This window comes from Tiliqua scincoides, chromosome 2 (genome assembly GCF_035046505.1).
Source record: "Tiliqua scincoides isolate rTilSci1 chromosome 2, rTilSci1.hap2, whole genome shotgun sequence".
In the NCBI taxonomy this organism is placed as follows: Eukaryota; Metazoa; Chordata; class Lepidosauria; order Squamata; family Scincidae; genus Tiliqua; species Tiliqua scincoides.
In genome coordinates, this window is record NC_089822.1 from 253,505,999 (window position 1) to 253,528,536 (window position 22,538).

The 22,538-nt window shown below is 46.5% G+C and overlaps 1 protein-coding gene across 1 annotated transcript; it reads left to right on the plus strand.

Annotated features, from left to right (window-relative positions):
* Positions 1–2,873: 2,873 nt before the first annotated feature.
* On the plus strand, positions 2,874–21,960 carry TUBB (tubulin beta class I). Its single transcript, XM_066613856.1, has 4 exons — positions 2,874–3,105; positions 16,572–16,680; positions 17,444–17,554; positions 18,801–21,960. The coding sequence occupies exons 1-4, from the start codon at positions 3,049–3,051 to the stop codon at positions 19,856–19,858; spliced, it is 1,335 nt and encodes a 444-aa protein (XP_066469953.1). The 5' UTR covers positions 2,874–3,048; the 3' UTR covers positions 19,859–21,960.
* The last annotated feature ends 578 nt before the right edge of the window (positions 21,961–22,538 follow it).

Genomic DNA, 22,538 nt, shown 5'->3' on the forward strand with positions numbered 1-22,538 from the left:
AGGTTCCTCTGCTCTTTGCGATGACCCCTTCAGTTTTAGAAGGCCGCTATGATTTTGCTAACGTCATGGGACTCAAGGCATTGGAGTTCATAGTTTTAATTAAGGGAACCCTAGGTTTTCCCCACAATCTGAGCACACAATAAAATAACAATAATAAAAATGTATTATTACATGTAGTACTTATTTACATCTTAAATTAAGGTAGTACTGTACAGTAATTAGTCTTATCACTGTAAGATAAATGCCATTTCCAAACAGTTGGTCACCCATGAGCATGACCAAAGAAATTAGGACAGGGCTACTCATATTTTGGAAGAGGCACAGGATGGGATCACTCAAGACATCTCCAGACAAGGTGATCAGATGTCATAACTGCAAAAGAACACAAGGTACCTCCGAAAGTAGGCCATTCAAGAAAAATGTAGTACATGATTAACTAAAAGTTAAAAACACTTGTATATTGTTTTCATGTGGTTAATTTAAACACTATGAGCCCAATCCTATCCAACTTTTCAGCACTGATGCAACCATGCCAACAGGGCATGCACTGCATCCTGCAGTAGGGGAGGGGCAGTAACACAGACCTCCTGTTTGTTCCCTTACCTTGGGGCGGCTTTGCATAAGAACATAAGAACAGCCCCACTGGATCAGGCCATAGGCCCATCTAGTCCAGCTTCCTGTATCTCACAGCGGCCCACCAAATGCCCCAGGGAGCACACCAGATAACAAGAGACCTCATCCTGGTGCCCTCCCTTGCATCTGGCATTCTGACATAGCCCATTTCTAAAATCAGGAGGTTGCGCATACACATCATGGCTTGTACCCCGTAATGGATTTTTCCTCCAGAAACTTGTCCAATCCCCTTTTAAAGGTGTCCAGGCCAGATGCCATCACCACATCCTGTGGCAAAGAGTTCCACAGACCAACTACACGCTGAGTAAAGAAATATTTTCTCTTGTCTGTTCTAACTCTCCCAACACTCAATTTTAGTGGATGTCCCCTGGTTCTGGTGTTATGTGAGAGTGTAAAGAGCATCTCCCTATCCACTCTGTCCATCCCCTGCAAAATTTTGTATGTCTCAATCATGTCCCCCCTCAGGCGTCTCTTTTCTAGGCTGAAGAGGCCCAAACGCCATAGCCTTTCCTCATAAGGAAGGCGCCCCAGCCCCGTAATCATCTTAGTTGCTCTCTTTTGCACCTTTTCCATTTCCACTATGTCTTTTTTGAGATGCGGCAACCAGAACTGGACACAATACTCCAGATATGGCCTTACCATAGATTTGTACAATGGCATTATAATATTAGCCGTTTTGTTCTCAATACCTTTCCTAATGATCCTAAGCATAGAATTGGCCTGATGCATCTGCATCAGTGCTGGAAAGGTGGATAGGACTGGGCCCTACATTACTTATTATTGAATTTAAAGCTATATTACATATAATTTTTTGTATACAATTTATTAATTACAAGAAGGCTATGTGCTGCCTACAGGGGCTCAGGGAAAAGGATAACATTTAAGTTCTTTTCCAGTATGCAAGGCTAAAAAAGAGTACATGTCCTGGAAAAAGAGGATGTCTGGTCACCCTGTCTCTAGACTAGAGCAGTGGTGTCCAAACATTTTGGCAGGAGGGCCACATCATCTCTCTTATACTGTGTCGGGGCTGGGGGGGGGGGAAGAATTAATTTACAATTTAAAATTTGAATAAATTTACATAAATGAATATATCAGAGATGGAACTTACATGAATGAATGAAGGTCTTTCAGTAGCTCAGGGTCTATAAAAGGACTTGCACAAAGCAAAGCCAGCCTTTCCTTCACTGCCACTGCTGCATCACAGATGTGAAACAGCAAGTAGTGGAGGGAGCCCTTGCCCCACAGCTCAGGTGAGAAGTTGAACAGTTGTTCACTTGCTGTCAGCAGTTGCGTCGGGCCAGAGGCTAAAGGGCCTCTGGAGAGCCAGAGGCTCATTGGAGACTGGGGGCTCCCGAGGGCCTGATTGAGAGGCCCCAAGGGCCACAAGTAGCCTCCGGGCCAGGTTTGGGTACCCCTGGACTAGAGCATGTTCATTCTCTACCGCAGTGATGTCTATAACTAGAGGCCCGATCCTAATCAACTTTCCAGCCCTGTACAGCTATGCCAATGGGAAGTATGCTGCATCCTGTGGTGGGAGGCTAATTATGGAGGCCACCACAAGGTGAGGGAACATTTGTCCCCTTGCCTTGGGGCTGCATTGCAGCTGCACCAACACTGGAAAGTTGGATAGGATTGGGCCCCATGACCACTTACATTTTCCCATATATTGTAAAAGTGAATGAATGCTATTCATTCCTATGGGGAGAAAAGTAAAGAGCTGCCCTGAACACTGGGTGGCCTGGTCACTGTAGATATGCAGCCTTCCCTCCAGAGAAGCCACAATCACTGCCTGTCATAGTGATGGACACAGCCCCATCCTATGCATGTCTACTCAGAAGTAAGTCCCGTTAAAGTCAAGGGGGCTTACCCCCAAGAAAGTGTGGATAGGATTGGGCTGTCAGCTAGAAAAACACAGGATGCGCGTTGGCACTGTGGCAAGGAGTTCCCCAGGAATCTTGCAGAGGAAGTGGGGGAGATCTTTTTCATGTGGGAGTACCCGAAACCCCCCCCCACAGGGGTCTTCGCTGCTCCCCACCGCCCCCTATTTCAATACAACAAAAGGAACACTGCAACTTTCAATACCTCCTTGTTGATCAGCCACCACACCCAGCTCTGCCTTCTTCCCCCCTCCATCACGTGTCTCTTGTAGCCACTATCCAATCAGGCCGGCGCTCCTGATCCCTCCCGACCAATCAGAGCGCGGGCCGCCCGCCAGTTTATAAAAGCTTTGTCTGGCCAGCTCCGGCTCTCCTCGCCACCCATTTGGAACGTTCAGCTCTAGGCGCCACGTTGGAAGAAGAGAACTTTGAGCTCCTCAGCGTTCCATCCTTAAAGGAGCCGCGGCGCTGGTCCATCACATCCTTGCTGCTCAAAGTGCGGGGGGAGACCTGTTAAAAAACCCAAAGGCCAGGCAAAATGAGGGAAATCGTGCACATCCAAGCTGGCCAGTGTGGCAACCAGATCGGTGCTAAGGTGAGGATGGCAATTCTTCCCCCCTCCGCGTGTGAATGCAATCCTAAACTGGTGTTAGAACATGTCTGGGGGCGGGAAAGAAAAGTGCTGGGACAGATCAGCCCAAAAAATAGCCACGGTGGCAAAGCGGAAACGCTGCTGGAGATTTGCCCTCCGGGTGCGTGGATTTAATTTAAAATGAGTGTGGAAGGGTATTTTTTTTTCTTAAAGTGGATGATCTTTTCCCATGAGAAGCTTCTGAGAGCCCAATCCTAAGCCATCTCTACTCAGAAGTAAATCCCACTGTAGCCAATGGGGCTTGCTTCCAGGTAACCGGTTAGGATCGCAGCCTTGGTTTTTGGAAAGGGATAGCTTGCAGGCAAAGCTGTTGTTGGAATGGGCGAGGCGGGTGTGCATACATAGCCCATTTTTCAAAGCTAACTGCTTTGTGTTCCCTTAGACATCTGTCTGATGGGACTCAAAAACCTTTCCCTTAATAACACACGATCAAGGAATGGACATGACTATAGTCCTTCTACGCTCTTCTCTTCCCTCCCCTCCCCAAATCCTTCTATGCCGTTCCTTCCCCGCCCCAAGTCCTTCTATGTTCTTTTCTTTCCCCCCACCTCAAATCTTCCCTCCTCAATAAATGCGACTTAAAATTAATGGGATTAGACTCTCCCTACATAGTGACTCCGCCAGGAAAGCCATTTTTGTTCCCCTTTTTTTCTGATCACGGCGTGGTGGGAGGATCCACTGAGCCCGCCAGCTCCTCTGGCCTTCCTTAACGTGGCTGGGTTGGATTTAAGCGCCAAATCGGCTGCGGTGGAGTAGGTGGCATTTGAATATTTTTTTTTTTGAGAAAGGGAGGGGGTGAGAGGGAGGAAGTCGAACAAAGCAAGGCTGTTTAATGGTGCTGATCCGGGGGGGGGGGTTTCTCTCCTCCGTCCAGGACGATGGGGGGGTAGCTGGTGGAGGGGGTACCTGTTTTGCACACAGAATGGGGTAAAAATGGGAAATTTGCTTGATGGGGGCGTGGAGTAATGACTCCCATTACAGAGTTGGGAAAAGGGGGTGTAACTGTTTCAAGGGTGTGTCCCATGCTAAAGCTCTATTCCTCCCCACTCCCCGAAACCCCCCTTCTCCAAGCAGATCCGTGAGCTGTGGGACAAAATGAATGAAGTGCCCTCACACCACGTGGTGGCCAGCCTGCTCCACTGTCTCCAGCCCCACCTAGTCAGTTTCCTACTCAGTTTCAACAGTGGGAGTGAAAGGATCTTTCTTCTTAAAGCATGGCTGGGAGGCAAAAAAGCCCAGGAGCCTAAGCAACAATATAGCCTCTTGAGACTGCTACTTCAGAAATGTGGAACTGAAACTCCCTGTTAAAACAACTCGATTGCCTGGAGATCCGCTTTTTAAAAGGGGGGGGCTTTTTGTTGCTATAGCAGCAAGAAACCCCCCACCTGGAAAATATATAAAGATTTTTTTTAATTGTGTTAATTCTGGCGTGTAGATCTCGCAAGGGTTCTCCTCCTTTTGGCCATCCTTCTAACCCTGGCACCCCACCCCCCAACATAGATGTCGGCCTCCCCCTCCCCGTTCAGATCGGGGACTTGTTCCTTCTTTTATGCCTTATGGTGACGCTGATACTGGATTGATGGGCTGTTGCAATGTGGGAGCGGTGTGGCAGTGGGGGTCTTTTCTTTGCCAGGGAGAGAAATGGCCCTTAACTGTGGCAGCACAACAGGGCGATCAGATTAAGGTTTCGAGGAAAAATCTAGCTCCTTTGTCCATTTTTTTTTTTGCTGAGCATCTTCGATCTGACCTAGAATGGGAGGAATCATCTCCCCCCCTTTCTGCTAAACAGAAGCCATTTCTGGCGCCAAGTGGCCCGCCCCCCCTCCCCACTAACCCGCCCACCATTTCACCCTCCTTTGTCTGCTCCCAGGCAGCGCACATGGCTGTGGGGTGCTGGCTCCCTTCCTTCGCGGAGGATCTGCCCTGGAGCTGCTTCTTGCTGATTAACTGATTCTGCCCCCACCCCACCCAGCCTGTCCCAGGTTCTGGGTTGGTGGGACTTGCCATTTTCTTGGAATGAGAAATTGGAATTGTCCCTTCTGGCAGCCACGACACCATTACCGGGCCTTTGTGCGTGTAATGGCTGCTGGCTGGGTGGGACTCTCCAGCAAAGGGGGTGGGAGGGAGAGGGAGGGGACTGCAGTCTTCTCTAGCGATGCTAGCTGGCTTGCAGAACCCAAGATGGTGTGGGTGGCCTGAAAGCCTAGCAGCTTATGGTGTCTCCCATTTTGATCAGCGCGATCAAAATGGTCAATCTTCTGTTCAGATTTAACTTTGTGCAGTGATTCCAGGGGACACTGTATAACACAGTCTTTAAAGTAGCCCTACTGGAATGAACCAGCCTGCTCCAAAGATACATATGTATGCTAGCCAGAATTGGGAGGGGGGAGTTAAGGCGTGCCTTAACAGCAGGGCTGGAAACAATGGCTGGCGCCGTGTTGCCTGGTCTCTTCCCCCAAAGAGGAGATGGTACCTGGGGGAATTGGTGATCTCTATTTAGAGTTGGCGCATATTCTTTATCGTTAAACTGGAAGTGAATTTTCCAGTTCTGTCCCATAAGAATATCATAGGGGGAAGGCATAAAGGGGGTGCAACAAAGCTGTCGCAAAGGCACACAATTGAAACAAAGAGGATGCTTTGGTATAAGATTTTGTTTTCTTTTGCCAGTCTTTTGCCAGTTTTTAAGAACTGGGTTGGTGTCTGCAGGTAGACAAGCTTTGGGATAGCCTTTACTCAATAGGGAATTTTTATAATGTTCTCAAGTTTGCCTATATTGGCACAGTTGGAAAACAGTTTTGCCTACAGAATGCAGCTAGAGGCATTTGAGATGGGGGGGGGGTTATAAGTGTTGAAATCTAGCCTGTTGTGTCTGCATAGCCCCAGTCCTTGGTTTTGTTTCTTTCCTGTTCTCGACAGACTAGGCTGGGATGTTGGAAATGGCTCCTGTATCAAAGAGAATTATATATATATTGGCACACGTTAAGTGAAGATAAGGATGCTTAGCTTTGGTGTGCTGTTCTGTGCTGGGTTTTAATGGATGACAGACCTCAATAGTGTATCACTTGTTCACAGTAAGGAACAACCTTTTTATAGGGGAAGATTTACATTCCATTCTCTGAATATTGCACTCTTCCTTGAAGAATGTCTTAAGGATTTAAGATCTGTCTGGAGTTAGCCCCAAAATGCAGTGTCTGATAGTTCCAGCTGCCCCACCCAGCTTCACCTCTGCATGACCTACATTGCGGTACAGGCTTTCTTATGCAGGAGGGTGTGTCTGCAGCTCTCTGCTGGCACCTGATGAATAAAAGGAGGATGACAATTCTACAGCATCAGCATTGTGGGATGTTCTTCCCAAATGAGGAGCATCTTGTAGTTCCTTTAGAATTCCCCTGTTCCTTTAGAATAAATGCCTCTCACAGCTCCATGCAATTTCTCTTTGTGGAATTCTGTTAGAACTGCCAGCTCAAAGAAGTCCCTTTGGTTGGTCTTTTTCCTTTTGCAGTTGAACATGCCTGATTGGGTCTGCAATGAGGGTGAGGCCAGTCTTTCTCTCCTCTTGCCCCCTCCCCCACACATTTTAATATTTATGGATCTGCAGTGCCGTGGGTGTGTTTGGTCTGCAAATAGCAGACCCAGCCAGTTCCAATTAGATTTTCTTGGCATAGCCTTCAAGGCCCCCAATATAAGCCAGGACCTAGAACATAATAGAAATTTGCAGTGCATCTGGGACAGTCAAATCTTATGTACTTGGTCCATGCTTTGCAATCCAAGGATTGTTCTTTTGTGAGCCATTTTTGCTTTCAGCAGATTTAGTGCATCACAATTAGACCATAATTGCTTGATATGAAATTGTTTGCATTCAAGAACGGCTTAGTGACCAGGTCTTCTTCCAAAAATGGTAGTGTTGGTACAGTATACTGTTCTTTTCATGCATCCATTGATGTGACTTGGCCTAATTTCTGTAGGAAATTAGCAGAGGATGATGGAGCTGCTGAGTTTCTTTATCAACCAATGTGGGCCACTCGGAGGTAGCAGAGTTTAAAAGGGGTTTGCCTGCATTGCATTGCAACCATTCAGAAAATAAGTATCACACTTTTAAATTTTAAAGAACCTCCCTTTTATTATGTTGGTTTGGCAGCCAATACCCCCATCCCACAGCCTAGACCATGACAAGACTGTATTATGCTGAGAGCTCTGCAACTACAACTGGTCTATTGATCTGAAGGACAACAAGGGAACCATTTAAATCAAAGGTCATCTATAACTCTCTGCTACTCTTTTTTCCAGCTTTATCAAATGTTCCTATCTCTCCTGCTTGATACATTGGCCTGGATGGAACTGATGTCATAAGAATGGACATGGAGTTGGTGGACATAGAGTTCTGTAGCCCTTCTACATGGCAGATGTAATTATTTGTGCCACACTGCATTTATTTGGCTCTACAACTGAGCGTACTTCCCATTTTGGATTTTCCATACCTCAGTTTTAAAACTGCACCTTCTGCTTCAGGTCTGGCACCACTCCAGATTTAGTGGTAGAATCAAAAGATCTGTGACCAGGCAAAACATTTTAAACTCTTGTATGTCATTTTTTTCTACTGGAATTGCCAGTGGTATCCTGTCACTTGAGTGTGGCAGTTCCAGAGAGGCACCCAGAAAGGATATGGGATGGTATCATAGTGCACTCCCTCCAAAGGAATCTTGATTTTGTTTGCTTCTCCCAAACCTATAGCACAGGGGTGTCCAAACCTTTTGGCAGGAGGGCCACATCATCTCTCTGATACTGTGTCAGGGGCCAGGGGAAATTTGCATTTCAAATTTGAATAAATTTACATAAATGAATATATTAGAGATGGCACTTATATGAATGAATGAATTTTACTGAGCTTTTTTGTAATACACATGAGATCCAGAAAAGGGGTGTTGTTAAAATAGTTCCTGACACACATAACACACCTCTTCCCTGGGAAAAGTACAGAACAAACTTAAGAGGAGTCAGAGTGGGCTTCTCCCCCCCCCCCATGCAGGAGCATGTTTTTACTCTCACTCTCTCCCCCCCCCCAATCCTGGCAACAAGCAGCAGCAAAGGAACACCATCAGTCAGGGAGCTGGTGGGCACCTACCCCCTCAGGGCAGGAGTTTGTTTCTCCTCATTCACACAGAGAAGGGAGCAGCCTGTCTCTCTCTCCCAGTCCCTCCCCCAGCCTGCACCCAGCACCAAACAAACTTAGAAGCAGGCAGAGAGCTGTGTGCATTTCCCCATTCACAAATGGACCTCTACCTTCCTCCCTCTCTGCCAGCAACCCCAACAAGCAAAAGCAGTAGGTTTCCTCCCCATTCAAACATCCCATGAGTTCTTCCCTGCAGCCCCCCCCCCCCGCCTCCAACACCAAGCACACACTTTCCTGGGAGTAAGCCCCACTGACTCTATGGGACTTACTGCTGAGTAGACGTGCTCTCTAGCTGCATTCAAGCATCCCCACAATTTCTTCCCTGCAGGGTCCATCTCCAACACCAAGCACACACAGCTCATTTGGATCCACACTTTCTTGGGAGTAAGCCCCACTGACTCTATGGGACTTACTGCTGAGTAGACGTGCTCTCTAGCTGCATTCAAGCATCCCCACAATTTCTTCCTTGCAGGGTCCATCTCCAACACCAAGCACACACAGCTCATTTGGATCCACACTTTCTTGGGAGTAAGCCCCACTGACTCTATGGGACTTACTGCTGAGTAGACATGCTCTCTAGTTGCATTCAAACATCCCTGGGACTTCTCACAAGTCCCCAAGCACACTCACAATCCAATCGGATTCACACTTTCCTGGAAGTGAACCCCACGGAGTCTGATGGGATTTACTGCTGAGTAGACATGCTCTCCAGCAGCATTCAAACATCCCACGATTTCTCCCTTGCAGCACCCAGCACATGCAAGCAGCACAAATAGACTCAAGTTTCCTCTCCCTCCTCAGTGCCTGCCCCTCCAAGCCGAACTCAAGCAGCACAAACAGACCCAAGACTTCTCACCCCCCATCCGAAGCCTGCACTCAGCTGCAGCCTTCCCAACCTAATGGGAGGGTTGTGGATGGGTGGGGTTCCTGCTCTTAGCCTTTTCCTTGCTGTCAGTTGCAAGGAACTGCAAGGGTTTCCAGCGGGCCCATTGGAGATGGGGGCTCCCTGGGGGGCCGGATTGGGGCCCTCTTCGGGCCGCAAGTGGCCCGGGGGCCGGGGTTTGGGCAGCCCTGCTATAGCACATGTATACCTTTTTATAAAGTTGGATTCTGATTTGGGATTGGTTTGCTTTCAGGCTGTAGTGGGTAAGCTGGGAGGTTCATTAGATGAGCAAATATAGTATTGTGTGATAAAAACATTTAACACATGAACCTGCAGTAATACAGAATGTATTGTTCCCCCATGGCAGATTGGAACTGGTTTAAGCTCAAGAGCTAGCAGTTTGCCTAAGGTCACACAACCAGACTCTTGACTGAGGAGATGTGCATGGTAACTTCTGATGCATTGCCCATGAGCTTAACAGCTCCATTATCTTACCACTCTGAATCTAAAGGGGCATTCACAAGATCATTAACACAGTCTGTGTGCTTGGGAATGCTTGCTTTGCTGCAAAGGCACATCTATGCTCCAGACTCCCAGGATTCTTTGGGAAGGCTATGACAAGTGGCATGATGATAAACCCATCAAATGGATCTTCCAGAATAAACCCTAAATCTGCTTTACCTCATTCATTCTTCAGTCATGAAAGCGCAGGGTGGTAGGGGAGAGCATGCACCTTAGAAATCACCCTGGAAACTTAATTCAAGGGCAGTATGAAAATAGTTCAAATCTTGCTTGTGAAGCATATTGGAGCGAGGCCTGAATAGTTTTTTTTATTGTACAACTGAGGCCTCTTTAGAAGGAACAGAACTTTGGGATCAATTCCAGCAGTATCTCATCTCTGTTCATATGGTAGAAGGTGAGAAATGTTTGCTCTATTCTGCTTCAGGAATACAACCCATCTTCCTGAATTAACCCCTACAGAATTTTGGTCTGGTTCATGAGACTGTGACTAAATAAACATGCCTTTTTTTAAAAGTGGATTTAAATGCTCCTCAGTTGGGGAAATGACAATATCACATGAAAGCCAGCTTAATTTTATATGCAAAAATCCATATGCCCTGATTGCCTTTCTAGAACAAAATAGTAATGGTGTTCAGTATTACTCCACACAAAAAGACACTGCATGTGGGTGTAGCTGTGCTAATCTCTTGTGTCCAGCATCAGTTGTATACACAAGATAATAGTTCCCTATTTATCATTGTAAAACAATTTCATGTTGTGTTAGTAGTTCTTATAGTGATCTGTATGGTAGACTGTATTCAGCCTGCTGGCCTTATGTTTGACAGCTCCAATCTAGAATATGCATGCATGTATTGGGGACGTACATGTGTCCAAATGGTCTGCAAGATGTCTACGTGCCATTCCAGTGATTCCCAAACTGAGCTGTGGCTTCCTGGGGAGCTACAGAATCCTCATGAAAACCCACAGCCCTAGACAATGTATAAGATTGTAGCCCTTGTGGGGAGCCATGACCAGTGGCCCAGTAGGTCAAGGTAGCTGCCAGTTGAAAAAGTTTGGTGACCACTGCATTACAGTTATTATATGTAAAGGTGACCCGCATATCTGCAGATTGGGTCTGGACCCCCAGTGAACACACCCCCACATGCACCCCACTGGAGAGCTTCCCTGGGCCTTCAAATGCCTTATAAGGCATTAAAAACAGCACTTCTGGTTTCTCCATAAAACAGGAAGTCACATGTTTTCAGCTTCTGAGCTCAGTTTGAGCATGACAGAGGCTGGGGACGGATGTGCCCTCAGTTCAGACTCCCCCCTAGGTCAGAGCTCGCCTTGCCTCTGGGAGGGGTAGTCCCATGGGACTGTGGGGATGGGAGTTTGCCTGTGTCAGCAGTTTCAGCTATCTGCTGGGGGTTCCAGAACGACACCCCCATGGATAAGGGGGGCATGCCTGTATAACTGTTAGTTTCTTCTGCTTCTCCAGTGTTGCTGACTATATGCAAAGAGTTGTATACAGTTCTATGTGCTTAAGATGCTGTGCAGGCTGAATGTCTGCATGTTGGGGGAGTGGCTGCTGCTGTGATCCGGCTGTCAACCATACACATGTGTGTTGGCATCCTTCAGTCTCAGAAGACTATGGTGTCATGCTCTGAATGGTGGTTCTGGAACAGAGTGTCCTCTCCAGTGCGCAAAGCCTGGGTAAAGTAGGTATGGAAGATAGGCTGTTTCCCATGCAGCCAATCCCCCTTCTCCACGTTGCTGAAATTGTCCAATGGAAAGGCAGAGGCCAATACGGTTGGTTCCAGCGGCAGCGGCATCGCAGGAATTGCCAGAACATGACTGTGTTCAGCCATGAATTGCCTCAGGGACTCCGGCTCCGGATTTTGCCTCGAGGTTGATTCCTGAAGCCTTTTCCATAACTGGATGTAGCCACAAGGCAGTGGAGGTTTGGGATCAGAGTTTTCCTTCTCTCAGATGAGCTGCCTTCCCAGGCTGACGAGTCCCATCTACCCGGTGGCTGTTTAGTTGCCTCTTATGACAAGTACAGCCAAACTGAGGGCCTTTTCTTATCCCCAGCCCCCAGGGGAGATGAGCACATTCTAACTGTTGGAAGAAAGACTGCCATTGGGGAATAGCTATTGGGCTGCTGTTGGGGAAATGGGGTTGTGAATTCCCCTCTTTCGAGCTCTGGCTTGTACCTACGCCTTTAAGTCATGACATGCTTACTGATATTGGCTATGTCTGCTGGTTTACTCCAGTGCAAATAAGACCCACACACAAAGCTCTTTAACTTTTTTTTTAGGCACAGCTAAAACAATGTAGGACTGAGATACCCAAGAAGAGAACTGATGCAAACTCTTAGCTTCTCTTGCTTCATAAGAGAAAGCTGAGCTGTATAATTGAGTGGGGTTGATTGGAAAGTATGTGCAGGGTTTGGGTTTAGTCCCTGGGCCATTGTTCTGCGTAGGCTAGTTTTGCAGACCTACAAAGTAGGGAACTGCCCTTGGAGAGAAAGTAGCAGAGGCTCAATTTGCCCTCATCTTTCTGTTAACATTGATCAATTTCTTTACAGCAGTTTTAAGGTCTGATCCAGCTGCCTTCTGGTTGTTCTTCCCTGTGGAACAGCTGTCTTTATAGAGGTTCCCTTTGAGGGCACAAGAGACCAGGGCGGGTAGAAGCTGGGTCAGGATGTCCTTCTGGTCAACAATTACCTAGGCATAGAAGAATGCTTGGAATGTCTTGTCTGACACTGGGGAGAGGGTGGAGGCAGCTCCTTGTCTGCTTAAGGAGCCTCTCTTCCTCCATCCATTCATTACAGAGTATGGACAGATGGTCTATGTAGGAAATGGTTCCCTTCTGGATTAGTTTTCTAATAATCTATAGAACTGAACTGCAAAACAGAGAGGCTGGACACAGGTATGAGTGCAAGACAGCTTTGTAGCTTCCATTGACTTTAAAGCCAGCATGTCATCCCACAGTTGGAGATTATTTTCTTCTCAGGGGAAGGGGTGTCTTATCTTCTTAAGATATGGGGAGGGTCCCTCTTCATCCTGTGATTGTGACATACAAGCATATGGCATGATCTGTGGGGGGATTCTTCCTGGGTTGCATCTGCCCCCTAATTTTATTCTCCAGCTCCAGCCCTAGAAGAGAGAAATGTCAGTGCTCAGTAGTTCAAGCAGCTAAGAATTATGGGCATGTTTCTGCCTTTGCTCCCAAATAGATGTTGGGACTTTGAGTGTTTGACTTAAAGCATCTAAATATTTTCTTTTCACCACTCCCAGCAAATCCTAAGGATTCTGGCTCCTCTTATCACCTTGCACTGCTTGGTCTGGGCTAGAGATAAACTGCAGCCAGGATTTAACCCCCAGGTGTTCAATTTCAGATTTTTGACCCCCCCCCCCATTTATCCCTCTTTTCTTATGAGTTGAGCTGCCTGTTTGCTGCCTCTTCTCCAGAGTGAAGGGGGTAAGGGGTGGTGCATGACTGTTCAATCTCTCCTGTCTTTCAATTGCATAATTTATTATGTATCAAACCCTTTTTCACAAGTTTGTACTGCAAAGGGTCCTTTTGCCTGCCTTGTGGTATAGGAAGTGAGTTTTCAGGGTGTCAGTGTTACTGGCCTTTCATACTTTGCTCAAGTTGGTGTGATGCCCTTTTCAGAAAACAGTTGCTGAACAGGATTTGAGATCCTTTCCCCCCCCCCAAGAGCTCTTAACCACAAACCTCTTCCTGTCTCTCAAGTTCCATGATATATGCAGTCCTCTCTCATTGCAGAATATCTTCCTAGGAGAAACCAACTGGTGTTTCTCTAGCTACACCTTTGAACGTTTACATGAGGAAACCTTTGTAGGTTTTTCCATGACTTGCTCTATTCATGAAATAGGTAGCAAAAACAGTTTTTCAAACACAAGCACTGCGGAGTAGATGGTGGGGGTAAATTTTAATACAATCCTTCTAAAAACTTCTGCTATTCCAGGAAAGGTGGTGGTGGGGAGGCATATAGAACTCATGGCTTGCCTTGTTTTAATTGAAACTGCCGTAATTCTTCTACCCTGTTTGGAGGATCTGGAGAGTCCTGGGTCTCAGAAGGAGCTGTAATTCCCTCTGGGGAATTGATTCATGGAGGCCGGATGCAAGCAGCTTAACCTCAGTCCTTTGCCATCTGTCCACTCTGTGAAGCTGAAAGCTTGTTGATGGGCGCGTGTGTGATCTTGCTTATGTTCCAAGCAGCTGACCCAAGGATGCGGGTGGGGGGCAGGAGGCATGCTCCCGATCTTTAAGGGAAGAGCACTTCCAGATAGGTTAATGGGACTGTGTGAGCAGTTGAGATCACAGTAGCAGGTGCAATGGTGTTCACGATGAATAAGTCCTAAACTTATAGACCTTGTTAGAATTCCACTGCAGCAAAAAAAAACACACACACAAAAAACGAATTCCACTGCAGCAGCTGTCCTGGACTCTGGATAGATTATATTTAATGTCTGAGCATGTCAGGAATCCAGAATCCAATCGGTAGTGAGGTTTGTGGCTTAGTTGACCCATGAAGTATTTCTTTGCTGCCAGTTTGCGCATAGTGGGGAGGGGACGTGAGTTGGGGTTCATAGCTGTAACACTGGGGCGTCAAATTGTCTAGCAGAACTGCCTCACTATCTCTCAGTCATTGCTTTTGGACAATATGTTTAAAGCTCACTGAGGCCTAGAAGCATGCTGTGACTCTTACCCAGAACTGATCCAGTAAAGGAAACATTTGGCATGTGGATTGGGCCTTGAAAACTTAGAGCTGTTCTTTTGCCTTTGCTACTTTGGGAACTCCTTCAGTCAGTTTCCTCTCTTGATATAATATGAATATAATTTTTCTGCTCAGGGCATTTTTCTCTCTGTCTGTTTAGGTCTCCTCTAATAAAGGACCTCTAATAAAGGTCTCCTCTAATAAAGGAGTTTTTGTAATGATATTCTAAATTAGGCAATTAGAGTCTTTGATCTGTTGTAACTTCAATGCAGATTAGAAGGTGTGTATGGAAGTCATTCCAATGTATGGCCCATAGGGTGCTGTAGGTAATAGACTCCACCCACCCCTGGTCACCATCTTGCATCTAGCTCTACATTGAAGTCACTATGTCCTGGGTCCAGTTGGTGCACTTCAGGGTGGGTGGGGGTGCATGTAAGATCCCACACACCCTTGTGTGTGTGTTCTTTCAACTGCATGGAGAAACAGTGAGGTTCTGTAGCCTGAACTCTGAATAGACACTGCCTTAAAATAATGCCTGCCATAGTCCTCTGCAACATTGGGGTTCTGTGGCAGACAAAAATTGGTGTAGAAATTTTTCTTCTGTGTAGAAGTGAGGCTCCCTGTTCCTTTAGGTTCCTGGTCCTTTAGGTTCCCTTCCAGGGAACCTTTAGTTCCCTGGAAGAGAATCATGGTGGCTTAGAGCAGGGGTCTCTAAACTTTTTGGCCGAAGGGCCATATCAAATACCTTGCATGGTGTCGAGGGCTGGGAAAAAAAGTTAAATATAAAATTTAAATAAATACGTTAGAGCTGGAACTTAGATGAATGACTGAAATGAATGAATGGACTCAAATGTCCAGGATTTCTCCAGGCACCAACACAGCCCAAGAAATAAAGTGCGCTCACACTTAAATGGACCCCCATTTCCCCACCCCACAAGCACAACTCTGGTTGTGTTTGGTCAACTGGGCCAGAGGCTCTCAGGGGATCAGAGGCTGGCTGCGGGCTGGACAGAAGCTCTCCGTGGGTCGCATCTGGCCCCCGGGCCTGAGTTTGGAGACCCCTGGCTTAGAGGGTGGCCTGGAAGGTAGAATTTTGGTGGCTTTTCTGAATGGTGACTGGCCTGTGGGGGCTTAGTGGGGGCACATGGTGACAAAATGAAGTTTGGATGAAGTACGTGTGGCCGCTTGCTGTTACTTTATGTGGGAGAGAAGCTTTATGTGATTAGAGGGAGGTGCTGGTTGTGGAGACTGGTACCCCACAGGTTGTTTGGGAAGGTGGTTGGGTTTACTTGGTCCCAGAGCAGGGAAAAGCCATCATGCTGTCCAGTCATGGCTAATGGCCATTTTCCCATGGCTGGCCTTCAGGGGGAACAAGGCTGTCCTTGTGCCACTCCAGCTGCTGGGTCAGCCCATCTGCCCTTTCAAAGGGAAACAGTAGCAGTCTCTCTTATGAAAAGGGGTGCATGACTGTTGTAGAGCGGGGAGAATCGAGGTAAGCAGTGATGCTATTTCTGAAGGGGATGGTAAAATATTCTAGCCCTGGGGTCTCTCACTCCGAGTCCTGCCTTTCCCACCTAAATTCTCTTAAGTTCTGAAACTTGGTTACATGAAATATTTGAATATGCAGGTCTTAATTTGAGTTGGACCTGGAAAGCACTTTTCAAACTGTGTTGAGTACCTTGGAGCTTGTGCAGAGACTATCACTGCTGAATCACCACTGCCCTGCCCACAGGGCTCCTAAGGCCAAGACTGTGGTCTCTGGAAGTGAACTTCAAGGTATACATTATACCAAAAACCCCTGTAGGGTGTGTGCTATTGGAATAAGCTAGTGGATCACATCTTGAGTTGATAAATTGTTCTCAAAATGCGCTCTACCCATTCTATAAACTTCCCTGGAAATGGGGCTGCAGCTGTACATAACTATGATGGAGCTGCTTTTCCAGGAACAGAAATGCAGGTTAATGTTGATGCAGCTGTTTTTCCTCTTTGGTCTTCTCTCCTGTCTGCATGTCTGAGAATAAGTGTGTAGGCTGTTGAGTGGGCAGTATCTCCATTGTTGCTAATGGGTGTGCCAACACAGTAATTTCACTCTTGTTTGTTCCCTGCAGTTCTGGGAGGTCATCAGTGATGAACATGGAATTGACCCCACTGGAACCTACCATGGTGACAGTGACCTCCAGCTTGATCGCATCTCTGTTTACTACAATGAAGCCACTGGTAAGCACTCCCCTTCTGTCCCCTTCCCCATGTTGGGGGGTGGGGGTGGCTTGATCCAAAGTTTGCTTTTTTTCTGAACCATTGACTTTCTTCTCTCTAGGACCTCTTCTGTCTTGGGTGCTCATGAGTTACTTTTTCTTTCTAAGTAAGAAAAGGAAAGTGGTTCAGGGTGGGTGTATTCTGAACCTTCATTATTGCACCACCCAAGCACAGTGCCTAGTTCAGCCTCTTTAGAACGTTGTTCATGTTTTACTGTCTTTCCAAAAAAGGCTCTTTTAATCCTTCAATACGAAAAGGCTGATAATGTCTAGACCATACCAAAGGGAACACCATGAGCCAGAGAAGAGTTGAGCAAGGCTAGGTTTATATTTGACTCTGCTTCCCTTGAAGCTCCTTTTGTATCTAGAATATTTTGCTTCACAAATTTCAGTGACAGACTCAACAATGAAAATATCCGTACATACATGGTCTTGTGTGCCAAGTTCTCTCCTGCTAAAAGGAGAGGACTCTATAAATTCCTCCCAGTGCTTCAGGACTTGGGAAAAGCAACTTAGAGAGGGTTAGAAACTTGTATAATTGTGAAACAAACCAGCTGCATAAATTAACCAATTTTTGCCTGGCCCACAGGTGTGCACATTTGGCCCCTGTTGTGTATATGCAATGTTGGGCAGAAATGGCTTAAATTCTTGTAAGAAGGAAGAATGAGATCCTTGTTGCATCAGTACACTGGATTAGATGTATACCTGTCACTACTTTTTTCCAGGTGGCAAGTATGTCCCTCGTGCCATCTTGGTTGATCTGGAGCCAGGGACTATGGACTCTGTGAGGTCTGGACCTTTTGGTCAGATCTTCCGACCAGACAACTTTGTATTTGGTAAGATGATTCTGCCTTTTGCTTATAGTTGCAGTGGGTGGGAAGGTTTTGGGTCTGGAGCAGTCTGATTATATTAATCATGTCTTTTATAAAGTGTCAAGGCATGGGGGGGGAAGTCTGTTTGGCTGTGAAGTTACAAGGAGACAATAAGGTGGCCATTTCTGCTTTGGTATTTTGGCCTAGCTACTGCCTAAACAGCCCTCTATGTTCTTGGGACTCGGGGACAGTGTGGAGAGAAGATGGTGGTGGGTGGGTAAAGTGACACTAAATCCTAGATGCATCTGGAGTACTCACTGGTGGGTTTTTTTATAGAGCTCTGAATGTCTTTAAAAACAATGTAGGAAGGCACAGACATGATGGTGAGTCATGGTCAAAGAAATCTTCCCTGGGCATTCTGGGATAATGTGGAAGATTCCCCACAACTCCTATTCATTGTGGCAATTGTCATGCTGACTCATGCAAACCAGGGAGGGTAGAGGATTGCATTGCACCCACATAAGAAATAGGGGGCATCAAATCCCATTTAAATGGCTCCCATAAGTTCCCTTCAGTATCGGCCCCCACATGTTTGGGGCAAGGAGGGACACACACAGCCTTTTGAGTTGTACAACTGCTATAACACATTTGCCCATGATAGGCAATGGCACCGCAGTGATGGCTTTTTGCTTTCTAAAGAGGCCCAATTCCTGCTTTTGAGCACCATGACAGCCTCATCTCCCCCCACAAAAGCCCAAGGGAAGTGACAGGCCCACAGTGTGATCTTGTCTGGCTGCCTCAACATGTTAGCTTGAAGTCCAGAGAGCTATGTGCGTAGGACTGCCTTGGCTGCCTGTTCAGGCTAGCTTCAGTGACAGTAGGAATGTATCACTTGCTCTTTTGTCTCTGCCTTATTCGCTGTTCTAATTCTGCATAAAGCTGCCAGGCTTCAGAGCACAGGAAAAAAATTGCAAGAAAATACTTTGGCACCATGGTTGCCATCCCTGTAATTATCTGCCTCTTTCCCGTTGGGTCATATTTTGTGTACCAGCTTGCATTTATCTAAACTGGGTGTGCAGGTGGTCCCTGGTAACATGGCAGTACCAAAGATGCCATGAAAGATGTTCTCTACACTACCAAGGAACTCACTGTATTAAGTTTAGAGTGACATGCTAAATAATCAGGATGATGGGTACAGACTAGGGAGCTACTGGAATAGCCACAAGTTGAGACAGCCAAAGCTTTATGGTTTTTCTCCTGCCTCATACAGGCCAGAGTGGAGCTGGTAACAACTGGGCCAAAGGTCATTATACAGAAGGAGCTGAGCTGGTGGATTCAGTCCTGGATGTAGTGAGGAAGGAGGCAGAGAGCTGTGACTGTCTGCAGGGTTTCCAGCTGACCCACTCTCTGGGTGGTGGGACCGGCTCTGGGATGGGCACCTTGCTGATCAGCAAAATCCGTGAGGAGTATCCTGACCGAATCATGAACACCTTCAGCGTGGTGCCATCCCCTAAGGTCTCTGACACAGTGGTGGAGCCCTACAATGCCACTCTCTCAGTGCACCAGCTGGTGGAGAACACGGACGAGACCTACTGCATTGACAACGAGGCTCTCTACGACATCTGCTTCCGTACCCTCAAGCTGACCACTCCTACCTATGGCGACCTTAACCACCTGGTCTCTGCCACCATGAGCGGTGTAACCACCTGCCTGCGTTTTCCCGGACAACTGAATGCTGACCTCCGCAAGCTGGCAGTCAACATGGTTCCCTTCCCCCGGCTCCACTTCTTCATGCCCGGCTTTGCCCCCTTGACCAGCCGTGGCAGCCAACAGTACCGGGCCCTGACAGTGCCAGAGCTGACACAGCAAGTTTTTGATGCCAAGAACATGATGGCAGCCTGCGACCCCCGTCATGGACGCTACCTGACCGTAGCCGCCGTCTTCCGCGGCCGCATGTCCATGAAAGAGGTGGATGAGCAGATGTTGAATGTACAGAACAAGAACAGCAGCTACTTCGTGGAATGGATCCCCAACAATGTCAAAACCGCCGTATGTGACATCCCTCCCCGTGGCCTGAAAATGGCAGTCACCTTCATTGGCAACAGCACAGCTATCCAAGAGCTCTTCAAGCGCATCTCTGAGCAGTTCACTGCCATGTTCCGCCGCAAGGCCTTCCTCCACTGGTATACTGGGGAGGGCATGGACGAGATGGAGTTCACAGAAGCAGAGAGCAACATGAATGACCTGGTCTCCGAATACCAACAGTACCAGGATGCCACAGCTGAGGAAGAGGAGGATTTTGGTGAAGAGGCAGAAGAAGAAGCTTAAGGGTTGTCTTGTACCATTTAAAAAAAATAAAATAAATCCGCACAAAATAAAAATTAAAAAAATTAAATCTCTTCTATTTCTTTTTCCTTCTCAAGCCTAGTCTGTCAATCCTTTCTTCAGGCTTCTGCTATGGTACAGTTTCTACTTTTAACACTGGCTTAAGGGTATCTTTAAGCATTTCTTCCTGTGGTAGAAATAGATAGTGACTAAAAATTTCTTGTGAACAGCCCCTATTTTAACCAGTAGGTTATCACTTATCAGAATCAAGAACAGGGAAAAAAAAACTCCCAACTTGCTCATCCTACTCTTCACTTCCACTCTTCACCTATGATAGCCATGGGAATTTTAAGTTTAAAGAAAATCAAAGTGGGTCTTTAATTGTGAGAAGAGTCTTAAAGATGGTGGTAAGATAGGCCCATCCCACAGATAAACAGAAAGGCAGTCACCCTAAAATAGCAACATGTTCCTAAAATTTACAGTTCTGGCAAGCACAATTATAGTTTTTAAAATTTTTAATGTATAGGTTTAAAAAGTGCGGTATTCAGCATTTTTTGTGTAAGCTACTAATCCAGGGGGTTGGTTTCACTTTGTCGTGAAAATGACATCCCTAGTGGAATATTAGGTCTTGCTAGTAGGAAGGAATGTAGTTTAATCTGTAGAATGGGTGCTAAAAAAATCTGATGGCAGAGTTTGAAATGTATAGGTTTGTATCACAGGTGCTTGCAGATTCTGTGGGGTCCTACTCCCCAGTGCTAGTTTCAGAAGAAGCTGCCATTGGAGAAAGACTAAGCCAAATGTAGAAGAAAAAAATGCATAATGTATTCCCTTTTTCACTGCTCAGATGTTTTTGGTCTCATGATGCAACATAAAAGTAACACTGGGCACGTGTGATTGTCTTTTGTCTCATTGTCCACTCTGCTGGAGATCTGTGCTTAACAATATCTGCTCCAGTCTTTTTGTTTTGGAGTCCTCCCAAAGGCTGCAGCAACAAAGGCCAAGAGTAACTTTTAGTGCTTTGAATTCTGCCAAACGTGCAAGATGGTATGAAAGCCTGATTGCACCTATTTTTAATTTGGAGCATGAGTTCAGAGTGGCTTCACAAGAGCTTAGATGCCACTTTGTCTCAAAACACTCTCCAATCAGTGTTCAAGGGTGACAGCTAGCTCCTTTTGGTTCTAAACTGTTTCACAAAATGATTCCAAGGGTGCAGAAGAATCATGCACCCACTTGACCTCAAATAACATTTTGATAAGGTTCAAGCCTTAAGGGTACAGGTGGGATTGTCTGGGGAAGGATGTTGAGTTGAGGCTGCGATGGGTGTCAGTGTATGCCAGTGTCTGATCTCTTCAGTTAAAATCTATCCTAGCAGGAGTGGAAAGGAAAGAAGCACCATTCCACTTAGCTGTTGACTGCAAAGAGGTAAACTTAATCTGCTGGTAGATCTTGAGGATAACCGAAAACTTCTAGGTGCCAAAGACTAACTCAAATTGTAGGGATGGAAACAGAAGCACCTGATCTCTTGGAGCAAGTCCACCACAGATTGAAGTTACTTGAGTTGCCTTTTCACATGTCATCAAAAGCTTGGCAGAAGGGAGTTGGTAGACTTGGAAGGGCATTCAAACATAGTACGCACCCCCTGGTGACGGGAGTCTCCATATGAAACTAGAGTATTTGTTGGAAACATTTGAACCCAGACTTCCTGCCTTGGTACTGGTTTTCCTACTCAGTGTTCTTAAACACTGAGCACAAAAAAATTTGCCCCATGTACCACTTGAAGTCATACAGCACATGCTATCATGTCATTTTGCCATATGATAGATCAGGCTTCAGTTGTACTGCTATTCAGCACTTAGGGGAATCCAGTGCTGGATGTACTGAATAAAGGGTCGACGGCTGTAGTTCTTATATTTTTCTGAAGAAACAGCTGAAAGGCTTTTTCCATCCCTATCACTGCTCTTGTCTTGGCCTTTCCAGTCTCCTGCTTTATGCCTTGGCTTTTTTTTGCTCACTTTTTCTTCATCTTTTTATAAAAAAAAAAATCCCTGCTTTTTCATATTGAAAAGATGTCGTGTGAACAAATAAAATGTGTTTTTTTATGTTTTCTTTTGGTGTTTGAGTGTCATCACTGGGCCACCAGCCCCAATGAAGTCTCCATCTGTGCCTACCAACCAGCCGTTAAAAATGAGTCTCTTCCCCTACTGCTTAGGGACCCCTTAGTGGCTGGCCCCAAGAAGGCACAGCACATAGGAACCAGTATGGTGTAGTAGCACTTGGGTCTAGAGAGACTGGTAAGAGTTGGATTTGAAGTCCAGATCAACCACACAGCCTGTTAGCTGACAATAGACTAGACCAGGGGTCTCAAAACTTTTTGGCTAGAGGGCCGCATCAAATATCTGGCATGGTGTGGAGGGCCAGAAAAAAAATGTAAATATAAAATTTAAATAAATTAGAGATGGAACTTAGATGAGTGAGTGAATGAATGAGCTCATTCATTCAACCTCTCTGGCCCTCAGACCACTCTCCAGGCACAATCAGCACAGTTCTGGTCATGTTTAGTTGAGTGGGCCAGAGGCTTTCAGGGGACAAGAGGTTTGCCATGGGCCGGAAAGTGGCTGGCTGTGGGCCGCATCTGGCCCCCAGGCCGGGGTTTGGAGACCCCTGAACTAGACAGTGGGCTAGC

What these genes read in the sequence shown, in the direction of transcription:
- TUBB (XM_066613856.1), top strand. Translation starts at nt 3,049, where the DNA reads ATGAGGGAAATCGTGCACATCCAAGCTGGCCAGTGTGGCAACCAGATC. An exon ending in GCAACCAGATCGGTGCTAAG is followed by an intron (nt 3,106 to 16,571) that starts GTGAGGATGGCA and finishes TGTTCCCTGCAG; the next exon opens with TTCTGGGAGGTCATCAGTGA. An exon ending in TTACTACAATGAAGCCACTG is followed by an intron (nt 16,681 to 17,443) that starts GTAAGCACTCCC and finishes ACTTTTTTCCAG; the next exon opens with GTGGCAAGTATGTCCCTCGT.